Here is a 20842-nt window from a genome sequence, read left to right as displayed (position 1 = left end):
TTCCCCATGATCTTATTCGTTAATATTTCGTCTATACGAGACGTGGAAGGCTTTTGATTGGTGACTTTATAGATGTGGTCAGCAAATGCATTGGCTAATACTTCTTTAGGCGCTATCAGATTACTCTCGCACGCTAACTCGTTTGATGACGTAATAGTCCTTAGCCTATCCGCGTTCAACCTTGCAAAACTCCGCGGGGACTCATTAGTAATATCTCTAAATACGGTTTGGTTATCTAAATTCGTATAGTTTTGGTTTGTTTCATTACTGTATTGGTTCTCGTACATTTGGTATATTAATCGGTCGGGTAAGTTAGGTGTGGGATTAGTAGGGATCGAGGACCGGTGTTGTACCTTAGTTTTTTCGGTGATCACGGATTCTATGTCCAGGTCTTCGTATTTCGTATCCGGGGTGTTTTCAGCTGAGATTAGGCTGTGGAGACTGGTGGATTCTTCTAGAAGGGAGTGCTTGACTATCGAAGGTGGGGAGAACATGACCGAGCTGTCACCGGCCAGCGTTTTACTCTGAAACAATTCATTTAATAGAATAATATTAATCTTGTCAAAGCAGTATTTTTTTATTTTTAACTGGGCAGTGAATTATCACTAGTGGTGGTAGTGAATGGCAATGGTCCAGCCAGTGCTGAGTTGAAGCAGCCAAAGTAAGAAATGGCAATGCCAGATTTTGTATGGAAAGTGGCGTCTTTTTTATTTCGCGCGGCCATCGACCAAACTTTGTTTTTTGATTACAAAATAGTGTAATAAACCAAACTTACTATGGCATGTATACCTCTAAACTCAGTCTGAACTGAGTTACGAGCAATAGAAGTTTGATTGTTTTCATACTAGATTTGCTTTTTGTGCGCAAGTTTTGTAAGAAATTGCAACAAAATATTGCGCTATTTTTTTATTGCGCTGATTCTGCTCCATACTGATGTCTGGAGCCTTTAATGGATGATATTGTTTGTTTACACATACAATCTCACTATTTTGTTGCAATTTCTTACAAAACTTTGCGCGCAAAAAGCAAATCTAGTATGAAAATCATCAAACTTCTAATGCTCGTAACTCAGTTCAGACTGAGTTTAGAGGTATACATGTCATAGTAAGTTTGGTTTATTACACTATTTTGTAATCAAAAAACAAAGTTTGGTCGATGGCCGCGCGAAAATAAAAAAAAATCTTTGAACATCAAGTGCCTTTAAATAGTTTCCATCCTTTGACTACAACTTAATAAAAATAAGTACCATAACATAATTATTTTGAAGATTATTTGATATAGACAAAAAATAATTTATACAAATCGAATTATTTAAAAAAGTATCACAATATTGAATATTTGGTGCTCATTTCTTTTATTTTTGAGGACCAACAAGTAACGATCAGATATAATTTTTACATCTCAAATTTTTTTTGCGTAGTTCAAAAGAGGTTAAAATATCGATCGATTTTATTTATTTTATGTCTCAAAGAAAGAGGATCAATCATTAAAATAGATGACCATTTAGATTTTTTTATTTGCCGTTTTTGCTAATTTAAAAAGATCATTTAAATACATGCCAAATTCTAAATATTGGAACTCGAAAATTACAATAGGCCCCTTTTTAAAGATTAATATCATAGTGTCTATAATATTTTAGGTCCACATGTACATATTGTGTTGCTTTTATAGGAATCCGTAGCTAATTGTGATAGTAGCCCAGCTGTAAGCATCCCGGCCCACGCATGGGCTTCGCAAGGACACCGGCGTCTCTCTATGAACAACACCCCGTGCCCGATGCTCTGGTTCTAATGTACATGTAGCATGCTGAAGTCCGGTCGCCGAGCGCGTAGAATTTCGCCCTATGACCCCAAGCTACCCATCCTTATCTCTCGCGCGTAATTGTATCGCGTATATTGCTGTCGCGACTGTGCGACGGGCGGACGCAGTACTTTAGTGTTCGAGTACGAAATTCTATCTTTTTTTTTATCCACAACGAGGAAGCTCTTGGCCTGTATCTCACCTGATGGTAAGTGACGATCAGGCCAAAGGTGGAAGCGAGCTTCACCCGGAATCCTCAACCACGGAGGAACTGGCTATCTTAGCTCTAACTGCCGGAACACAATAATGCTGGGAATCGAACCCAGGACCTCTGCGTCTGAAGCAGGTGGTCTTACCACTAGACCACAGAGGCGGTATCTGCTTGGCGACCGGACTTTAGTAGCCTTTGGGCATCAATCTACTCACCGGTGTCTCCACAATAAACGACACTTCAGGCACCAGGCTCTGATTAGAATGCGCGTGCGGCGTGCTAGTAGCCGCTCCCCAGCTATTCGCCAGAGCCTTTCTGGCTTTCTTGTGGACCGTCCCCGGAACGTTTTCCTTGCCGGTTTGCGACGTTTCGGACACGCGACGCTTCAGGCTGCCTATACCGGAATCGTTGTTTACCTGGAAATGGGAAATAGGTTTTAGTTTTGTGATAGAAAAACTAAGTTTTGTTTTAGCATCCCACAAATGGAACGGAACAAACATTTATTATGAAACGCATAGTGATGAGTTTACATATCGCCAACTTGATACCTAATATGATGATGAGGATTACAAATCATCATTCCTCTATTTTAAACCACGTATTTTTTGCGACATAAGGTACCTTCATCAGTCCGTAGTTTGGTTGTTAAATTTAAGTAGTAGTGGGCGGGGTACATAGCTCGTAAGGCAGATGGCCGTTAGGGCAGGAAAGTTATCTCGTGGCTCGGAAGACGTAGTGTGGGCAGGCCTCCCACTAGGTGAACCAACGATCTGGTAAAGGTGTAGATGTATCTGGATGCGGGAAGCGCAGGACGAGTCGTTGTGAAAATCCTTGGGGGAGGCCTTTGTCCAGCCTTTTCATTAATAACGTCATTTGGGTTTGTAATAGACAGTTTGACACCATACTCCAATAATTCGAAACCACAACCGTTTTAAAAAGACCCTTCGTTCTGGTCTTAAAAACTTACAGCCTTACTTATAAACGTTTATTAAAATCGATCGCCCCGGGTGCCAACCCATGCTACGCCGCCACTGAATACCTGAATACACCACATGTTACGTCGGCGAAACACTAAAAAGACTTGAGTTAAACATTCCGACAATAAAATCCTAATGGCTTCCTAAGGGTGCATGTGCGTGAGAAACTACAATTACCATGCCTTAAAATTGCGCTAAAACTAACAAAGCATTTACATCTTAAGTTTGTACAAGAAGTATTACAATTATCTAGTGTATAATTACTATAATTGGTACATAATTTTAATATGGCGTATGTGGGACATAGTCGCCACAGTACTTTTGTTTGTTTGTTGTTGTAGACTTGACATTTGACTGACAGACAGCGTTTCATTTGACATAACTTTGACGTTTATTATTCTTAATTTTAGCATTGGCTTTCGGCATTTTGGCATTAGAACTGGTCTGAAGTTCGGTTCAGGTGGAGTTAAAAAAGAAACACTCTAATTAACAGTTGATTAGTTAAGTGACGCTTAAGCAGTGTTTATAAGTGAGAAATATTTAATTAATGATTAAGAAGTTAACGAGTCATTAGTTAATTAGTTGCTCAGACGTTGATTAGTTGATTTTTATAAGTAAGGCTGATAATTTATTTTAAATTACCTGTAAATTACGATTTTTGTTCGCATTGTAATTGAAAAAAGTAGTTTAATTGAGTTGACAAAATAGTGACGTCACTTGCTTGTAGTGCCATACAAAATCTATGGGAGAGTTTTGTTTTGGTAGTTTTAAAAAGTACGTCAATTGACTGGTGGATGGTGTCAACATGTCTATTTAAGTAGGATTTTTTGAAACTGACCTGTACATTGGCAGCATCTTGGTCAGCAATAGACGATAGCAGTGAATCGTTCAGTTGCACAGTGCTGTCGGAATTCTCCTCGCGTTTGATCATCTCGGTGATATCTTCTACTAGTAGACCAGGGCTGGAAGGTTCGTAGTTCAGTCCGGACTTTTTGCCTATCTCTGCCATCGCAATTTTGAAGGGGGTTGGCGTTCTGGAAAATGAAATAAGATATTAATAAATAACATCTCTTATTATACTCCTATAGTGAGAAAGCCAATAGGTAGTTTAAGTTAAGCGACGGATTATAGACAAAAATCTCGAGAGGAAGGCTATGAAATAATCAATATCTATTCAGTTCAGGTGTTTGATTATTTGAGTTCTTTCAATTCTACGTCATATTAATTTGAATTGTTTTAAAATTAGTGGAAGTTAATTAAAAAACAGTGGTGTTAAACATTCGGGAACTATGTACGTATATCCAACATTGGCCAAACGTAGGCACAATAAAGGTCATAGCAGACTTATCAACTCGGAAAGGGACCAACACCGTATCGCCCGTCTCGAAACGCTGGTAGGGTAAAAAGATTATGAGACATGTAGAGGCTCCTTAAGAGCAAAATGACGATTTGTAAGAACTGTTTATTAGTCTAAACAAATAAAGAAATTTTGACTTTTTTTTTCGAGCTGTCCTCGCCTTTCGCGCGCTGTCAACCGCGAGACGAATCGTTTACTTTACGGTGCGGATAAGTGTGCGTTGCAGTATGGAGTTTCATACAAAGAATACTGACCGCCCCGAGCTGATAAGGTTACGATCCCTTTCGGGTTGAGGGTGCTAGGTACGACATAAAAAACGATTTAAAACCAGGTATTATCAACTTACTTGGGAGTCGCGTTATTCCTAAGATTGCTGTTGTTTCCTGGTGTGATATTAGCTGGGGTTGGAGTGTGCAGCAACGGACTGGCCGTCCAATCCTGGATGAGAAACAAACAACATTAGTTATTAAAAATACAGTAGAATCTCGATTATCCGGACTTCGATTATCCGGATATCCGGACTCATTCTTCACGGTTTGTAATTACCGATTTAGGGTCTGGACCCATAAAAACGGAAGGCGCCGCCACCGTAACACGGTACGGATGTCGTCTTAGTTCATTGTTAAAAGAAGTGGATTCATCCAATAATGGTCTAAAATTTAGATTTTTAGACTCTAAATGATGTATTGAAAACCCTTTCTATTGTAAAAATAACTTTTTATTAACATTATTGTTTGATTTTACTTTGAAATCGATTATCCGGATTTTCGATTATCCGGAACACCCCTGGTTTTAATTGATCCGGATAATCGGGATTCTACTGTATTCCGTAAGATTGGAGAAGTGATATGTAAAGATATTTCTTTTGTACGCTGTGAAATGATGTGCTTTATTAAATATTGTTTGGTAGGTATGAAGAAAGTAAAAACTGTGTGCTTCGTGCGAGTTTGCGTTGAACGTCGCCTCGTCGCTAGCGAGTGCGCTAAAAATCTATGAAGATTTTAGTTCTTGAAAGTATCCGCTAGGGACGCTGTACAATCCGTCATACATTTAGGCTGGGTTGCACCATCTTACTTTAACATTAACAAACGTCAAAAATCTGTCAAACGCCATACAAAAAGCACCGGTTATCGTGATAGTTACTGTTAAAATAAAGTGGTGCAACTCAGCCTTAATGTCATTTTTTAAGCAGTCGCTAGCGAAGACGTTTAATTTGATGTAAACTCGCACTAAGCCCCCAGAATGTGGAAAGTCGATCCTTTACTTCGAAATCCTTTGTTCTTCTAATAAATTTCCAATTACAGTTTAATTTTCCGTCGGGACCAACTTGACCTTCATTGGTTGGGTTGTTATTGGCGGTCAAGCTGTAGATCCTGGATACACAGAAGTTGCAGCGGTGGGAAAGAGTTGGAAATAGGCCCCATCTCTGCTATCAATCACACTCAGAGTGAGTCCTGACATAAAGACAATGACCCGTCACTCACTGTGCTGCAAGGGCCTCAGGAGAGTGAATTCCCTCGAACTGAGAGAGACTGAAGTGCAGCGCTTTGATGGGAGTCACTCCGCTGTCACTCAGAGTGAGTCCTGACACAATGATCCGACACTCACTTTGTGCTGCGAGGGCCTCAAGGGAGTGAGTTCCCTCGGCGCGAGGCCTCCGGGCGAGTTCAGGAACTGCGAGGGACTGAAGGGCAGCGCTTTGATGGGAGTCACTCCGCTGTCACTCAGAGTGAGTCCTGACACAATGAGCCGACACTCACTTTGTGCTGCGAGGGCCTCAAGTTTAACCGCCTCTGTGGTCTAGTGGTAAGACCACCTGCTTCAGACGCAGAGGTCCCGGGTTCGATTCCCAGTGGGGGCAGATTTTTCTGTTCGGTTTGGTTGGTGGTAGGGCTTGTTCTAAGTCCGCCTGGCTAGCTACCACCATCTTACCTAAGTCTGTCGCCATAACAACAATGTTAACAGCATTGTTGTGTTCCGACAGTTAGAGGTAAGATAGCCATTTTCTCCGTGGTTGAGGATTCCGGGTGAAGCTCGCTTCCAACTTCGGCCTGATCATCACTTACCATCAGGTGAGATACAGTCCAAGAGCTTCCTCGTTGTGAATTNTGTGAATTAAAAAAAAAAAAAAGAGTTCCCTCGGCACGAGGCCTCCGGGCGAGTTCAGGAACTGCGAGGGACTGAAGGGCAGCGCTTTGATGGGAGTCACTCCGCTGTCACTCAGAGTGAGTCCTGACACAATGAGCCGACACTCACTTTGTGCTGCGAGGGCCTCAAGGGAGTGAGTTCCCTCGGCGCGAGGCCTCCGGGCGAGTTCAGGAACTGCGAGGGACTGAAGGGCAGCGCTTTGATGGGAGTCACTCCGCTGTCACTCAGAGTGAGTCCTGACACAATGAGCCGACACTCACTTTGTGCTGCGAGGGCCTCAAGGGAGTGAGTTCCCTCGGCGCGAGGCCTCCGGGCGAGTTCAGGAACTGCGAGGGACTGAAGGGCAGCGCTTTGATGGGAGTCACTCCGCTGTCTCTGCCTTCAAACGCTCGGAGGGTGTCCGACCATGGCTGGAAGGAGAAAGCTATACGTTAGTATGATTGACAAATTACGTAGGTAGTCTGTAAAAACAATTTTCTGGAAGTTATCACCTATTAGAATCACACTAACCACCATAAATAAATTTACAACCGAAACTGTAAAGCTACTGAACGAATTTTGATGATATTATAATATTATCGCTACGTATTCGTTAGACTATAATTATTTAGTTACTTTTTTTCGAAACCTACGTTTTAGAAGTCAAAAACTTGTATGAATTAATCAATCGAAAAAACTCAATGAAATAATAACCACTGGTCCAATACTCATAACTCACATTATGGACTACTTTTTACAGAAATCTACGCTTACGAAATTGCAGGGAAAAACAACTCTTTTTATATAAAAAAATAACCAAAAACACCTAATTGAATTAATAAAGATGATAAATAATAAAATGTAACCAGCGATACAATACTTTAACTCACATTACTAGGGTTGGGCGTGAGCATTTTCTTCGGTTTTCGCCTCAGTATGGGAGGGGGACTGTTGGTTTCCATAGACTTCTTCTTGGGGGACGAATACACTGACGGCACCACGATTTCTTTGATGCCTTCCGACTGGACGGAGTATGTTACTGCAAGAAAATAAATTATTCGTTCGTCGGCCGTTTGGTGTAGTGGTTCAGAACGGACTACTATGCCGAGAGGTCCCGGGTTCGATTCCCGGCCGGGCAGAAATTGAAATGATGAATTTTAATTTCTGTGACGGGTCTGGGTGTTTTCTATGTATAATATGTATGTATTTACAAAAAAAAAAAGTATATAAGTATGTTTATCCCGTCGTCTAGTACCCATAGTACAAGCTTTGCTTAGTTTGGGACTAGAGGCGCAGTGTAAAATGTCCAAGGATATTTATTTATTTATTTATATTAGTATTTAAGAAAGGGAAAAATATGCGAGCTTCAGGCTTCGCCAAACTGTATGGCCATTGGCCAGCGTTAGAAATATAGACCAAAACCTTCCAACAAAATTCCTGTTATGTGTTACCTTAGGGGTCACTTAAAAATGGGGGTTGATGGTGAAAACGGGCATAAATTACTTGATTATGATGATGATAGCATTAGTTTTGTAAGTATAGCAATAAGTTAAAAAAATGAGTTCACTATGGGACAAAATTACTTTCAAATAAATCTTTGGTTTGATTGTAGATTCACTGGGTATTTAGGACCCTAGGGAATTACATAAATTCAAGATTTTTTTCATGTTACTAAGATAAGTCACAAATTATTAATTACCTCCATTAGAGTTTTCCTGGTTATTCTCTTCTGTGGGATACGTTTGACTTAAATAACTTCTAATAGGAGAGTTTGTTGGCAACGATTCGATGTTGATGAATCTGTAAAGAAATTAACATTTAGCGAGTCAGTTGAGCATTACTTCAAGATTTAAGGAAATCAGTTTAAGGGTAGAATTAGCAAAAGATTGCATGTAACAGTATATTATCTGTGGTGTAACTGACAGATCAAAATTGATGGAACATTAAACAAACAAAGTCCAACTCGAAGGGTGGTTTGCCTTCACAGTTGTCGCACATGTTTATAGCGTCCAGTATCTTAAACTTATGTCACTTCTGTGGTCTTGTCAGCAAGCATTTGTGAGACATTTGTGTGGTCAGATTCGTGTTTTCGAAATTAACGAGTTGCTCTTTGAAGTCGCTTAAAGCATCCAAGCTGCCAAAAGAAAAGTTGCAACATTGGCAACTTACTAATCATGTAGGAGCTTCGCTCTCGTCAGCTAGTATAAAATCACCCTGATCAGGCGACTGTTGCCTCGTCAGCTGCTGTAGTATAGCACACTGACTGACGCACGTATTCACAAGCGATGCTTGCTTTAGTCAAGCAGCAAACCGAACGCACGACGATGAATAGAGCTGTGATATGTTCGTGTATCACCCTGTGCGTCTACGCGCACTGTGAGACCTCATAGTAGAGGTCGGGCGACTTTTGCCTCGTCAGCTGCTGTAGTATAGCAACTGTGAGTCGCTCGCTACACTCACTTGACGCGGCTGCGGTCGGGCGACTGTTGCCGCGGTCGGCCGACTGTTGCCTCGTCAGCTGCTGTAGTATAGCACACTGAGTCGCTCCACTCACTTGAACAGCCGCGGTCGGGCGACTGTTGCCGCGGTCGCGCGACTGTTGCCTCGTCAGCTGCTGTAGTATAGCACACTGAGTCGCTCCACTCACTTGAACAGCCGCGGTCGGGCGACTGTTGCCGCGGTCGCGCGACTGTTGCCTCGTCAGCTGCTGTAGTATAGCACACTGAGTCGCTACACGCACTTGAACAGCCGCGGTCGGCCGACTGTTGCCTCGTCAGCTGCTATAGTATATCACACTGACTGAGTCGCTACACTCACTTGACGCGGCCGCGGTCGGGCGACTGTTGCCTCGTCAGCTGCTGTAGTATCGCACACTAAGTCGCTCCACTCACTTGAACGGCTCGTGCAGGATCTCAATCTCGTCGGCGGGCACGAGGGCGCCGCGGTCGGGCGACTGTTGCCTCGTCAGTTGCTGCGTGTGTTGAATGCTGTTCAGTTGTTCCTTGAGCACTCGTCGGAAGTGCAGCACTGTGCTTGGCGTTTGGCTGGTTGATGAGGAGTTGCTTTGGGTGGACTCGTTGAATGGGTCCGTCCATGACTGGGTAGAGAAAAAAGATTGTGAGTAATAAAATTAAACTTTCATCAAACTCTATTTCTCATTATTATTGTTAACCATAAACTCTGATCTATTGTTACTTGTGATTCAAAGTTATGAAACTATTGGACAAGTAATTTAATATTTGAATTTAAATTCTTATTTTGCAAAAAAAAAGGATTTATAAACACAAATATTACGTACATTTATTTATCCCGAACTCATATGTTAGGTACATACTAGCTTCTATGCTTTAGCAAAAATGTTTTAATTTTGAAAGCAACGATTGATAAAGTTTTTAGTTCCGTTAAAAGTTATACTATTTTTTAAATCTAACTAATTTATTAAATCAATCCACACGACACTGCAATAATTTACACGCAAAAACATAAAACTACAGAGCTAAAACTACATAAAAAAACACAAAACAATTTATCACATACACTATTTACAGAAGTGATATGTACAGCTTTAGAAATAGTACACAGAATGGCACAACAAATATGTAACTTAATGACCTTGTCACCACCTTTACTCTCCAAGAAATAAGGGTTACTTTTAAAATGAAAATGTTAAGATTTATGTAGTAAATTACCAATGTGAAACGTCAACTAACAAAGCCCACAAAAACAATAGACAACTATGTATTAATTTGTGCACAAAAGCATTGTGAACTGCATGAAAAGAACATTGCGAAAAAGACAAGATCAGAAAACCGGTTCATTTATCATTATAACTTATTAAATTATTTCAAACTTAGTTACACAGAAAAATAATGCAATGAAGAGGCATTTTCTTTAATTATTTTTTTAAAATGGTGTAACGATTTTCTGATCTATAGAATAGAGTGTGAGAGAAATCGATGGTTAATATTTATTTTACCTCTTTTGACTCGATATCTTTCCCATAACGACCACTTTGGCTTTTGCTGTTAAATTAAAATTTAGTAAAGATTTTATAACGACATAGACACGGACTAAATCAAATTAACCTTGAAATGTAAAAATATCTGCAAGTATTCAGTGCTTTTATTTATTAAATTATATCTAGCTAGTAACTAGCTTTTAGCATGCCTATAAATAAACTGTGTCATTACGAGTTGAAGAAGTGTTTGCACGCACATTTCTATAAACATGGCATTATGACATTTATCTATTCTCTCTTACTATAATGGCGCGTAGAAAATCTATTGTCGCTGACACGTATTTGCGAACGTTCATAAGGCTTAAAATCGCAAGAGCCAAAGTGCCCAAAGTGTGTGTAAAGCAAAGCAAACCCACTAACATCGTTGTATGCAACTTGGACTTTCTCGTCTGCCCTTACGTCTCGCTTGGGCCGCTTTCGTCGGAGGCACTCGTACGAATCTATCATGTCTGGCTCGTACTTCCTACGCATTGTTGAGTTCCAGTGGTTCTTTATGGCGTTGTCAGTTCTGTAGGAGATAAAAAATTCATAATTAGAATCATGATAAAATCTTATCGATTTTAGACGACAAATGTTTATCGTGCAAATTGATAAAGTTTATCACGGCGCGCATCCTTGGCCGGCAGAAGCAGGTCACTAATTAGTCTACACTGCAGGCCCCTCTAAAATTTACTAGAAGCAAAGGTGCATTCTTCAGGAGTAAGTTCTGTGATTATTGTAGAGAAGAAAAATAGAGGATGAATGTTTGGATGGGAATCAATATTTTCTGAAGTAAGGAATTAAAGTTTATATTTATTCTTTTGATGAAAAATCAAGTGATTTTTATCGATTGTGTCTTATAAGTGGTCAGAATGGCGATCATTATTCATTATACAACATTATAGATTGTGAGGGTTTGTATTGTACAGAAGACAACACATCAAGCACAACTTATCTTTTGTTTACAATAAGTTCTATTTTGCAACGAAAATAAGCCGAATGTGCTGTCTAATGTGGGGACAACGGCACATCAAGCCGTGTGGTGACGGCAGAGTAGAATACATTTGTCACCAACCCCTACTCTTCCCGCGGGTGTCGTAAGAGGCGACTTAGGGACTACACATCAAACAGAGAACGGGCAGCAGCGCTCTCTGAAAAACACCAATCTTTTAAACTGCAATCTCCAACCCGCCTGCCAAGCGTGGGGATCATGGCAAAAGCCTCCACTATACAGTGCGAGTCACGTTAAAGTGTACATATGAAAATAGATGAAACTAGACCTATTTTTATCGACAAAAAAGAGGTTAAAAATTTTTTGAGATTTTTTTTTAATTTTTTATAGAATTTTTTTTCTACCAATTACTTATTGTAAAGAAAACGTAATAACTTTTAAACTAAGCGGTATATCCTGATAAAATAAAAACAGTAATAATGATAAATAACAGGCAATAGTAAAAAAATACACAAAAAATGCCAAAAAATAATAAAAAATGTTACTTTTTGAAAAAAATCTGCTTAAAAATTCGTGTTTTTTTGGTTATTTGATAAATTTCTCCAAAAAATGCCCCTATAACAGGTGGTTTTTATTGTTTTGTATCATTCTCTATCGTATTACCTTTGTAAAACCAAAAATCGCATGTCTCTATCCCTATCACAACATTTGCTATGATCGTTTGAACTAAGCCTCTCCGGGCGCGCCATTCAACGCTTCGTTAACAACGAAACTGAAAATGGCTCTAGATTTGTAATTTTGATAAAGACAAGTTAGATTTCAAGTAAAAACAAAAGATTTCGAAGTAAAATAAGCATTTTAGTTAAAATTAAAATTGTCCCTACCTGTAGAGGAGAATAATGTTGTGATAGGCCTTTGTTCAAACTATCATAGCAAATGTTGTGATAGGGATAGAGACATGCAATTTTTGGTTTTACAAAGGTAATGCGATAGAGAATAATACAAAACAATAAAAACCACCTGTTATAGGGGCATTTTTTGGAGAAATTTATCAAATAACCAAAAAAACACGAATTTTTAAGCAGATTTTTTTCAAAAAGTATCATTTTTTATTATTTTTTGGCATTTTTTGTGTATTTTATGTATTTTTTTACTATTGCCTGTTATTTAGCATTATTACTGTTTTTACTTTATCAGGATATACCGCTTAGTTTAAAAGTTATTACGTTTTCTTTACAATAAGTAATTGGAAGAAAAAAAATTCTATAAAAAATTAAAAAAAAATCTCAAAAAATTTTTGACCTCTTTTTTGTCGATAAAAATAGGTCTAGTTTCATCTATTTTCATATGTACACTTTAACGTGACTCACACTGTATAATAGTGCAGGAAGCTCATATAGTCCAGCAGAGGACTGTAAAGGGCTGTTGATGATGATTCTCTCTAACTTACCGGCCAGGCAATAACTTGGCGATCTTGGCCCACTGGTTGCCAAGTTGCTTGTGCGCTTGGTATATCACGCGGTCTTCGTGCTCCGTCCATGCTGTCTTCTTTATTGAAGGGTTTAAGTGATTGTGCCAGCGCTCTCTGTGTACAAAAAATAATAATGTTATAGAAAATAGTATTATCATGATAAAATGTTACATATAAATTATTAGTATTTTCTTTAGCAACTCAAAGTAAGGTTACTCAAATCCCCTAGAGAGACTAAAAATTGCATAGAACTTAGGATTTACGCAAACTGAGGTACGCACGTGAAGCCAAAGAGTTCGCCTGTAATCATGTCTAGAAAATTTAATGAGGATCTACCTTCGTAGGTCCATGAGTTTGAAAGACCTTGACATAAAACAAAGGTTGATTGACTAAAATAATGAAAATTGTTGAAGAATTTAACTCTTAGAAAGTGATGAAATAATAAGGTACCTACCTTTAGGTACGATCTTTAGCTTTTAGATAACGTAATAGAAGAGATCACTAAGTACTCACCTGCACTGTTTTCCTATCCTGCCCTTCAAATGCCGGGCAATAAGCGTCCATTTTTTTGGTCCGTATTTGGCTACCAACTCTACCACTTTCTCGTCTTCCTGTAAAAGAAAAAAAACTTATTTTAGACTAAGGAAGATCAGTGACTGTCTTCTTCATAAATTCATTCAGTATTTATTTCTATACATATACCTACTGACAAATAAGAGTATGAGAGCCCTGTAAACAAGTTTAATGAAATTATGTTTGTCAAGGCTTATAAGCAACGATTGAGAAGTTAGCAGGAAGGCGCTGGATGCAGGCCGCTAACCAACCGGTCATTATGGAAAACATTGGGGGAGGCCTATGTTCAGCAGTGGACGTCCTATGGCTGAAATAATGGAACCTCCAACTACCACTGGTTTTATAGAGAGGGTCCACCTATACAGTGTAAACTATCATACTAATACACTCAGCGGCACGGAATTTGGCCCAAGCCTAAACAACCAGATATGAGGCCAAATAGGTGTTGTATACCTTAGTTTCGTGTGACATGTTAACAGAACATTTGTTTTTGTTAATTTAAGAGGCTAGATTTATAAAAAAATGCGTCTGTTTAACTTTTTTGACTCTAGAAACGCATTTCGTTGTTGGAGCGTAAAGAGTAGGGCTAAGTTTAAATTCGATATTAAATGTTGTAAGGGTTTGGCGTCTTGTTTTTTGTTTTTAAATTAATCTTAGGGTTATTCTGGTTTCCAAAATTTGAGAATAATGACCATTACTCCAGCTGAAGTTGCTCAAATAGTGTTGTTTAGAAGTCAAGGGCGTATGCAGCGGGAGATGGCTGAAACTTTCAATTTATGGCGTACAAACTTAAGCTACACGTTAAAAAGGCATGACTAGACCGCTTTTCACACAAGAAGACCAAGAAGTGGGGAATTAAGGTGTAAATCAGCGCGCGATAATCCGATTATCGTGCTTGCAATATCAAGAAATCGGGTTCTCACTACACTTGAGATACGCCAGCGTTTACAAACAGCAAGTCCAGTGAATGTCAGTGAGCACACAATAAGAAGAAGGATGGAGGATCATAACCTGCATACTCGAAGATCAGCTCGAGGACCAGAACTTCTCAGATACCTTCGCGAAGTGCGAATTACGTTTTCTAGAGAACATGCATATTGGATGTTAGACTAATGGAGTAAACTCTTTATGAAAACTGTCTGTTTGCGTAGTAACTCTTCTCCGCACCTTTTCTTTACACTTCCACGGCCGTCTGGAGCTCTTAAGGTGACTCTACAATCATTGATCCATAGAACTTTACTCCATTAGCCTTGCGTCCAATTTGCATGTTCTCTAGAAAACGTAAGTCGCACTTCTCGAAGGTATCTGAGAAGTTCTGGTCCTCGAGCTGGTCTTCGAGTATGCAGGTTATGATCCTCCGTCCTTCTTCTTATTGTGTGCTCGCTGACATTCACTGAGCTTGCTGTTTGTAAACGCTGGCGTATCTCAAACGTCGTGAGAACCCGATTTATTGATATTGCAAGCACGATAATCGGGTCATCGCGCGCTGATTTAGACCTCAATTCCCCACTGCTTGGTCTTCTTGTGTAAAAGGCGGTCTGGTCATACCTTTTTAACGTGTATCTTAAGTTTGTACGCCATAAATTAAAAGTTTCAGCCATCTCCCGCTGCATACGCCCTTGACTTCTAAGCAACACTATTTGAGCAACTTGAACTGGAGTAATGGTCATTATTCTCAAATTTTGGAAACCACAATAACCCTAAGATTAATTTAAAAACAAAAAACAAGACGCCAAACCCTTACAACATTTAATATCGAATTTAAACTTACCCGTACTCTTTACGCCCCAACAACGAAATGTGTTTCTAGAGTAAAAAAAGTTAAACAGACGCATTTTTTTATGAATCTAGCCTCTTAAATTAACAAAAACAAAAATGTTCTGTTAACATGTCACACGAAACTTAGGTATACAACACCTATTTGGCCTCATATCTGGGTGTTTAGGCTTGGGCCAAATTCCGTGCCGCTGAGTGTAATATCATACTAATTCAAAATTCTGACCCTAAACACAACAGGCGAAGGATTCATACAGTATTGGAAGCATATTTATTTTTGAAGCTCTTGGAAAGCTTCTGACAAACCCATTATAAGTACGATCAAAAACAATGACCATTTATTATGGTCATATTACGATTACACGTACTTATTTGTTGATAAGATTGAAGATTATTTCCTCGAAACATTTCTCACCAATCTACAAGTCTCAAGGCGTTCAAGGATGACCACTCAAAAGTACAAATGATACGATCATTTATAATAATAGCCCGATCCCTTGAAGAGCCTCCGTCAGGATGCGAGCTATCGATACATGAATGGCGGTGGAAAAAAATCGAATGATCGAATCGTGCGAAATTCGTTACTCTGCAAGGTGAGCTGGTTTATGAGTGGGTGTAAAAAATGAGCGGATCAGCTGAGAGAGATGCGTGGGTTTGGGATTAATAACAATCGATAAAAGTTGGTAATAAATGGTTAGTGTTGCCTGAAAATTGGAGGAATTCCTCTAGCTCTGGGGAAATATTCAGGAAGGAAAATTGGTAATTTTGTAGAAGTAGCTGAAGTTTATGTAAATGAAGGAGACGTTGATATATCTGCAAGATTCCGGTTACTAAATGTTTGTCTTTAAAAAATAAACCCCTACAAATATATTTATTACTAGCGGCCGCCCGCGACTTCGTACGCGTGGATCCCGTTTTACCCCCTTCATCTATGTATAGTACGCGGTTTAGTTTTTTTTATACAAATGTTTTTTCCCGCTAACTCCCGTTCCCGTGGGAATTTTGCAATATCCTGTTGTAACTAAGCTTTAAGTTTACTAAGATACCTGCATGCCAAATTTCGAGCGTCTAACTTAAGCGGTTTAGATTTTTCATACTGAAGGATTTTCCCGCTAACTCCCGTTCCTGTGGGAATTTTCCAATATAATGTTGTAACTAAGCTTTAAATTTACTAAGATACCTGCATGCCAAATTTCAAGCGTCCAACTTAAGCGGTTTAGATTTTTCATACTAAAGAATTTTCCCGCTAACTCCCGTTCCCGTGGGAATTTCTAAGTATACTATAACCTGCCCAGGAGTATGAAGAATAATTGTACCAAGTTTCGTTAAAATCCGTCCAGTAGTTTTTGTTTCTATAAGGAACATACAGACGGACAGACAGACAGACAGACAGACAGACAGACAGACAGACAGACAGACAAAAATCACTAATCACCCCCTGATAGTTATTTTGAAGATATATTTCATGTACAGAATTGACCTCTCTACAGATTTATTATAAGTATAGATGTGAATAATGTTATTTTAGTGAGTAAATTCAATAGTAGTGTAGGTAGTAGGAATAATTCAAATAAAAACATTATATTCATAGAGGGTAAGAAATAGAATTATATTTTTTTTTTAAACCATGTGAATGCAAAAACCTTTGAAATTATAACAATAATGTGTAGTCCTAGGGTGCCCTCGACAGTACCTTCATATAAAACTTTTAGTAATAAAAATAATCAATTTTGAATAAGCGTGAAAAGAAGAGCACTTATGAAGTAATATTGTAAAGTCGGTTACTTTATTGGCTGCTAAATGGAGCAACCATATACTTTTAACGAGCTATGGTCACGATTGCTCCAATTTTCAATAAGTAAAGTAAAAACTGTGGAAATTGGTAATCACTTGTTCATGTCTTCTAGCACTTGGTAGAGCACTTGGGAAAAATATTTTTATTCGAGTAGGTATAAGCGTGAAAAATCTATAAAAAATCATTCACTACAACAAAAAATGTGTATGAGACGTTATGTGTAATACATAACGTCTTTTTCTGCTAGTTAAGTAACTAGAGCTATGGGAAATCGAGATTTATAGACCATGACTTCTTATCTGGGGGCACGGCAGTGCCCCCGCCAAGTCGAGCGCGAAGCAAACACTGCCGTAGCATCCTTTACTGGAACCATTTCGCCGCATTTTCAGGCCCCTATTTGAGAACCTCTGGATAAGACCAGAACGCAGAAATTTTCGTCATCTAGTAAGCTATAATCACATACTTTAAATCCAAAATTTCAAGTCTGTAGGTCATTTAGTTCCGAAGTTAAGCGAAAGCAAAGTTTCGCATTTACGACACTCACTCACTCACTCACTCACTGATGATCATCAAAATAGAACTAGTACTTCCCATTAACTCAGAGGGCTGAAATTTGGTACAGAGTTAGGGTTTAATGGCCACATAAAGGGAAAACTATAAAAACTAGGAAAATCGAAGATCTGGAGTAACCACATTCATAATCAATACTACTCCGGCCCCGTGGTGTTCGCCTGTATCGCTCACCGCTAGATGGCGCTAGCACTAGCAAGCGGTGTCCAGATTTTTTTCCTTTCTAGAGAAAGTCGTCGATTAAGTTGAATGTTGTGTAATTTGCATTTCGTTGATTTCGTTTATTATACTGTAAGGTTCGCTTAGGTTATGTTATAATTAAAAACAATCTGATTCGTTGTCCATTTTAAAGGTCGTTGAGTTTATTTGTGTTTAATATCGTAAAAAAATGTTGATAAACGACGACGTTAAATAATTTTGCCACGTTCCACAAAAAGAAGTGAAATCCCACCAAAAACATTCTGTAAAAAACTAGCCAAGTCTCGATGGAGCTGCTTGTTTATCTCTAAAAAGTAATGAAATCTAGACAAAGTCGTGCCAAGTCTATGGTTCCTTACTGCGATTTCTTTATTATTATAGTTAATGTTGTGTGACTTGGCCGTTGAACAATCTTTATTAAGATAATCATACATTATAAATACGCAGCTTTACTGAACCTACAATTGACTGGTTATTGTTGAATCAACGTTTTCCAAGTGGCAATTTTCCATCGTCAGTGGGTAGCGGTTCAGGCGACTGATTGGTGCAATGGTGTCATGGAGCACCTGGTTTTGTCACCCTTCAACGGCCAAGTCACACAACATTAACTATAATAATAAAGAAATCGCAGTAAGGAACCATAGACTTGGCACGACTTTGTCTAGATTTCATTACTTTTTAGAGATAAACAAGCAGCTCCATCGAGACTTGGCTAGTTTTTTACAGAATGTTTTTGGTGGGATGAATTTTACTACCAATATCCCAACCACTAAACTATGAGTAGGATGGGAGGAGGCATAGCATAAGGATTTTGTTTTTACATTAATTAAGGTCATTATTTTTTCGTAAACAACATAATAATTCCACTCATGCGGATTGCTAACAACCATGTTATTTATTTGTACAGCATAAAGCTGATAGTGATATAATATAATATAGATACCAGCTGACTTTATATTTAGACTGTGACATGTCCTATCTAGCCTTGACTCGGTCAAAGTTTTTGTGTGTTTGCTCCACCACGCTTAACACGTGCGATGGTGGATTGTGTGGTCTGCAAATATTGGGACCTAAGAAACCTAAAACGCTTGTGAGTACTTCGGAATTAATATGTAGGTACTTAGGCATTACAGAAAAGGTAATAACGTAAAATAAAGGATGAGATATGATCATGAAGAGTGAAAATAAATTATTTAATTATGTTTTACTAAGTTAAATACATATTTATAAGGCATAACTTACACTTTTAGTTTGTTTTATTTTAAGAAAAATGCGATAAATAATTAAAAAATCCGTCACTAAAAAGAAATATAAGCACTGAAATAATAATAATTATTGCAACAAAATATTTAAGAAACCTGTACACTGATGGTTAATTGTCTTCTTAATAAAATAGAGAATACTATGGCATACAGAACTCAATTCAAAAAGATTTATGTGAAAGCTTTTCCGTGTTTCTGTTATTAATTTCTAATTTATTCATATCTTCCTCAATCCTCAAGTCTTCATGACAAGGCTCATCTAATACTAGGTATCTTACATCACTCAATCTATTTCTAGTGACAAAAAGCCTAAGGTGCGGCTAAATCACATTCTTCGCATGGGAATATGAACAGGTTTAAACGTGGTTTAAGTAAGCTGATTTCATATCAAATGGCACAATTAAGAACTAACAAGTGTATGTTATTTTCGCGAAATGGTATGAGATGAGGTTACTACTGGATTGCCTTAGTATTTATTAATAAAAAAAGTATCATAAGTTAAAGTGATGGCATATATTTACCACGAGACCACTACCGTGCACTCTTCTATACTTAATTTCAATTTATTATTTATTATTCCCACCTCTAGTCCCCACCGCTGCATCCTGGGTAGCCAGGATCTACTACAGCTTGACCGACAATAAAAACCCAACCAGTTAAACATTTTATAAGGTTATCGTCTAGTAGATTTACAAGTACCTAAGAGCTTGGTGTATAGAAAATAAGTAATTGGATTCTAATTGGACACTTAATGGAAAGCAATATTAACAAAAAGACAACAAAATAACATGGAAATTCCATATCCATAATTTTATCATGACATAATTTCACGTGCACATCTCTTGCCTATAAATCCAGTCGTTTCATTCATATCTTTGCCCATAATTTAAATTCACAGAAGGCATGTCGACACAGAGATAGCTATTTATGACGTAGTAAACCCAACATAACTTTGGTTTAATATTCTGAAGGCGCACCTCAACACAATGGATTCATTCATGTTTAAACTGTGTCGCCAATAACGCCATGTTTGGTGTTTTTTGTTTAAAGGCTTTGTTATTATTAGTACATCTCGTTCAGGTAAAAAATTCATAAAATTTTTTTTATTACGTTACCGAATGCAGAATTCTTGGTCGTTTAGTCAGAGCTGAATTTAATGGGTTTTCACCGTAATCTTTTTGCATTCGTATAAGACGGGTCCAACGGCATGCTTAAATTTTATTTTGAAGTTGGAAGTAGGTATTTAGTATTTAGACATCTCAACCCACTCAGATCACTGCATCAAGATCTTTTCAAAGGAAAACACTTGGGATCAACATCAATAAGTCACAGTATACCTTAAATGACGGCTCTACTACATATTGGTCCCAAACTCCCAAGGCCAACGTCATCCAACGCAAAGGATCTAGAAAATAGCTTATCCCAACGTTGGTACCAATACTGCTAACACATTTTTGAGATCGTTGGATGTGAGGCGTTGGGCCAACGAAAGACCAACGTTGGAGCCAAGCTGCATGCTCTTTCATTTGACATACCAACGACCAATTCATAGAAGTGGAATGAGGAAACAAACTGACCGCACACGGCGCCGAACAATGAATGAACTGTATTAATTATGAGCGAATTCTATGCGTCCGTGCGAGCATCATAGTGTTACCAAGCGTTAGTAGGACTAATAGGGATATTGAGACTTGAGAAAAATTTACAGGTAAAGGTCATGTTAAAAGGTTCTTTGTCCGAATTTAGACTAGCTGGACAATAATAATATGTAGATGG

General features: G+C 38.5%; 1 protein-coding gene across 1 annotated transcript in view; it reads right to left on the bottom strand.

Annotated features, from left to right (window-relative positions):
* Myb (proto-oncogene like protein Myb) overlaps window positions 1-20842 on the bottom strand; it is a 62341-nt gene that overhangs the window by 5663 nt on the left and 35836 nt on the right. Inside the window, exons 5-15 of the mRNA XM_028312452.1 lie at window positions 13406-13503; window positions 12872-13006; window positions 10851-10998; window positions 9364-9569; window positions 8172-8272; window positions 7363-7511; window positions 6754-6903; window positions 4692-4783; window positions 3827-4022; window positions 2227-2427; window positions 354-524 (exon numbers count right to left, since the gene is read on the bottom strand). Of these exons, the coding sequence (XP_028168253.1) occupies window positions 354-524; window positions 2227-2427; window positions 3827-4022; window positions 4692-4783; window positions 6754-6903; window positions 7363-7511; window positions 8172-8272; window positions 9364-9569; window positions 10851-10998; window positions 12872-13006; window positions 13406-13503 (1647 nt within the window). The remainder of the gene's footprint in view (window positions 1-353; window positions 525-2226; window positions 2428-3826; window positions 4023-4691; window positions 4784-6753; window positions 6904-7362; window positions 7512-8171; window positions 8273-9363; window positions 9570-10850; window positions 10999-12871; window positions 13007-13405; window positions 13504-20842) is intronic.

The sequence above is a fragment of the Ostrinia furnacalis genome, unplaced genomic scaffold, assembly GCF_004193835.3.
Source record: "Ostrinia furnacalis isolate ACB-3 unplaced genomic scaffold, ASM419383v2 OfSCF3961, whole genome shotgun sequence".
In the NCBI taxonomy this organism is placed as follows: domain Eukaryota; kingdom Metazoa; phylum Arthropoda; class Insecta; order Lepidoptera; family Crambidae; genus Ostrinia; species Ostrinia furnacalis.
Note: the sequence above shows the minus strand (reverse complement) of the source record. Positions and strands in the feature narration are given on the sequence as shown.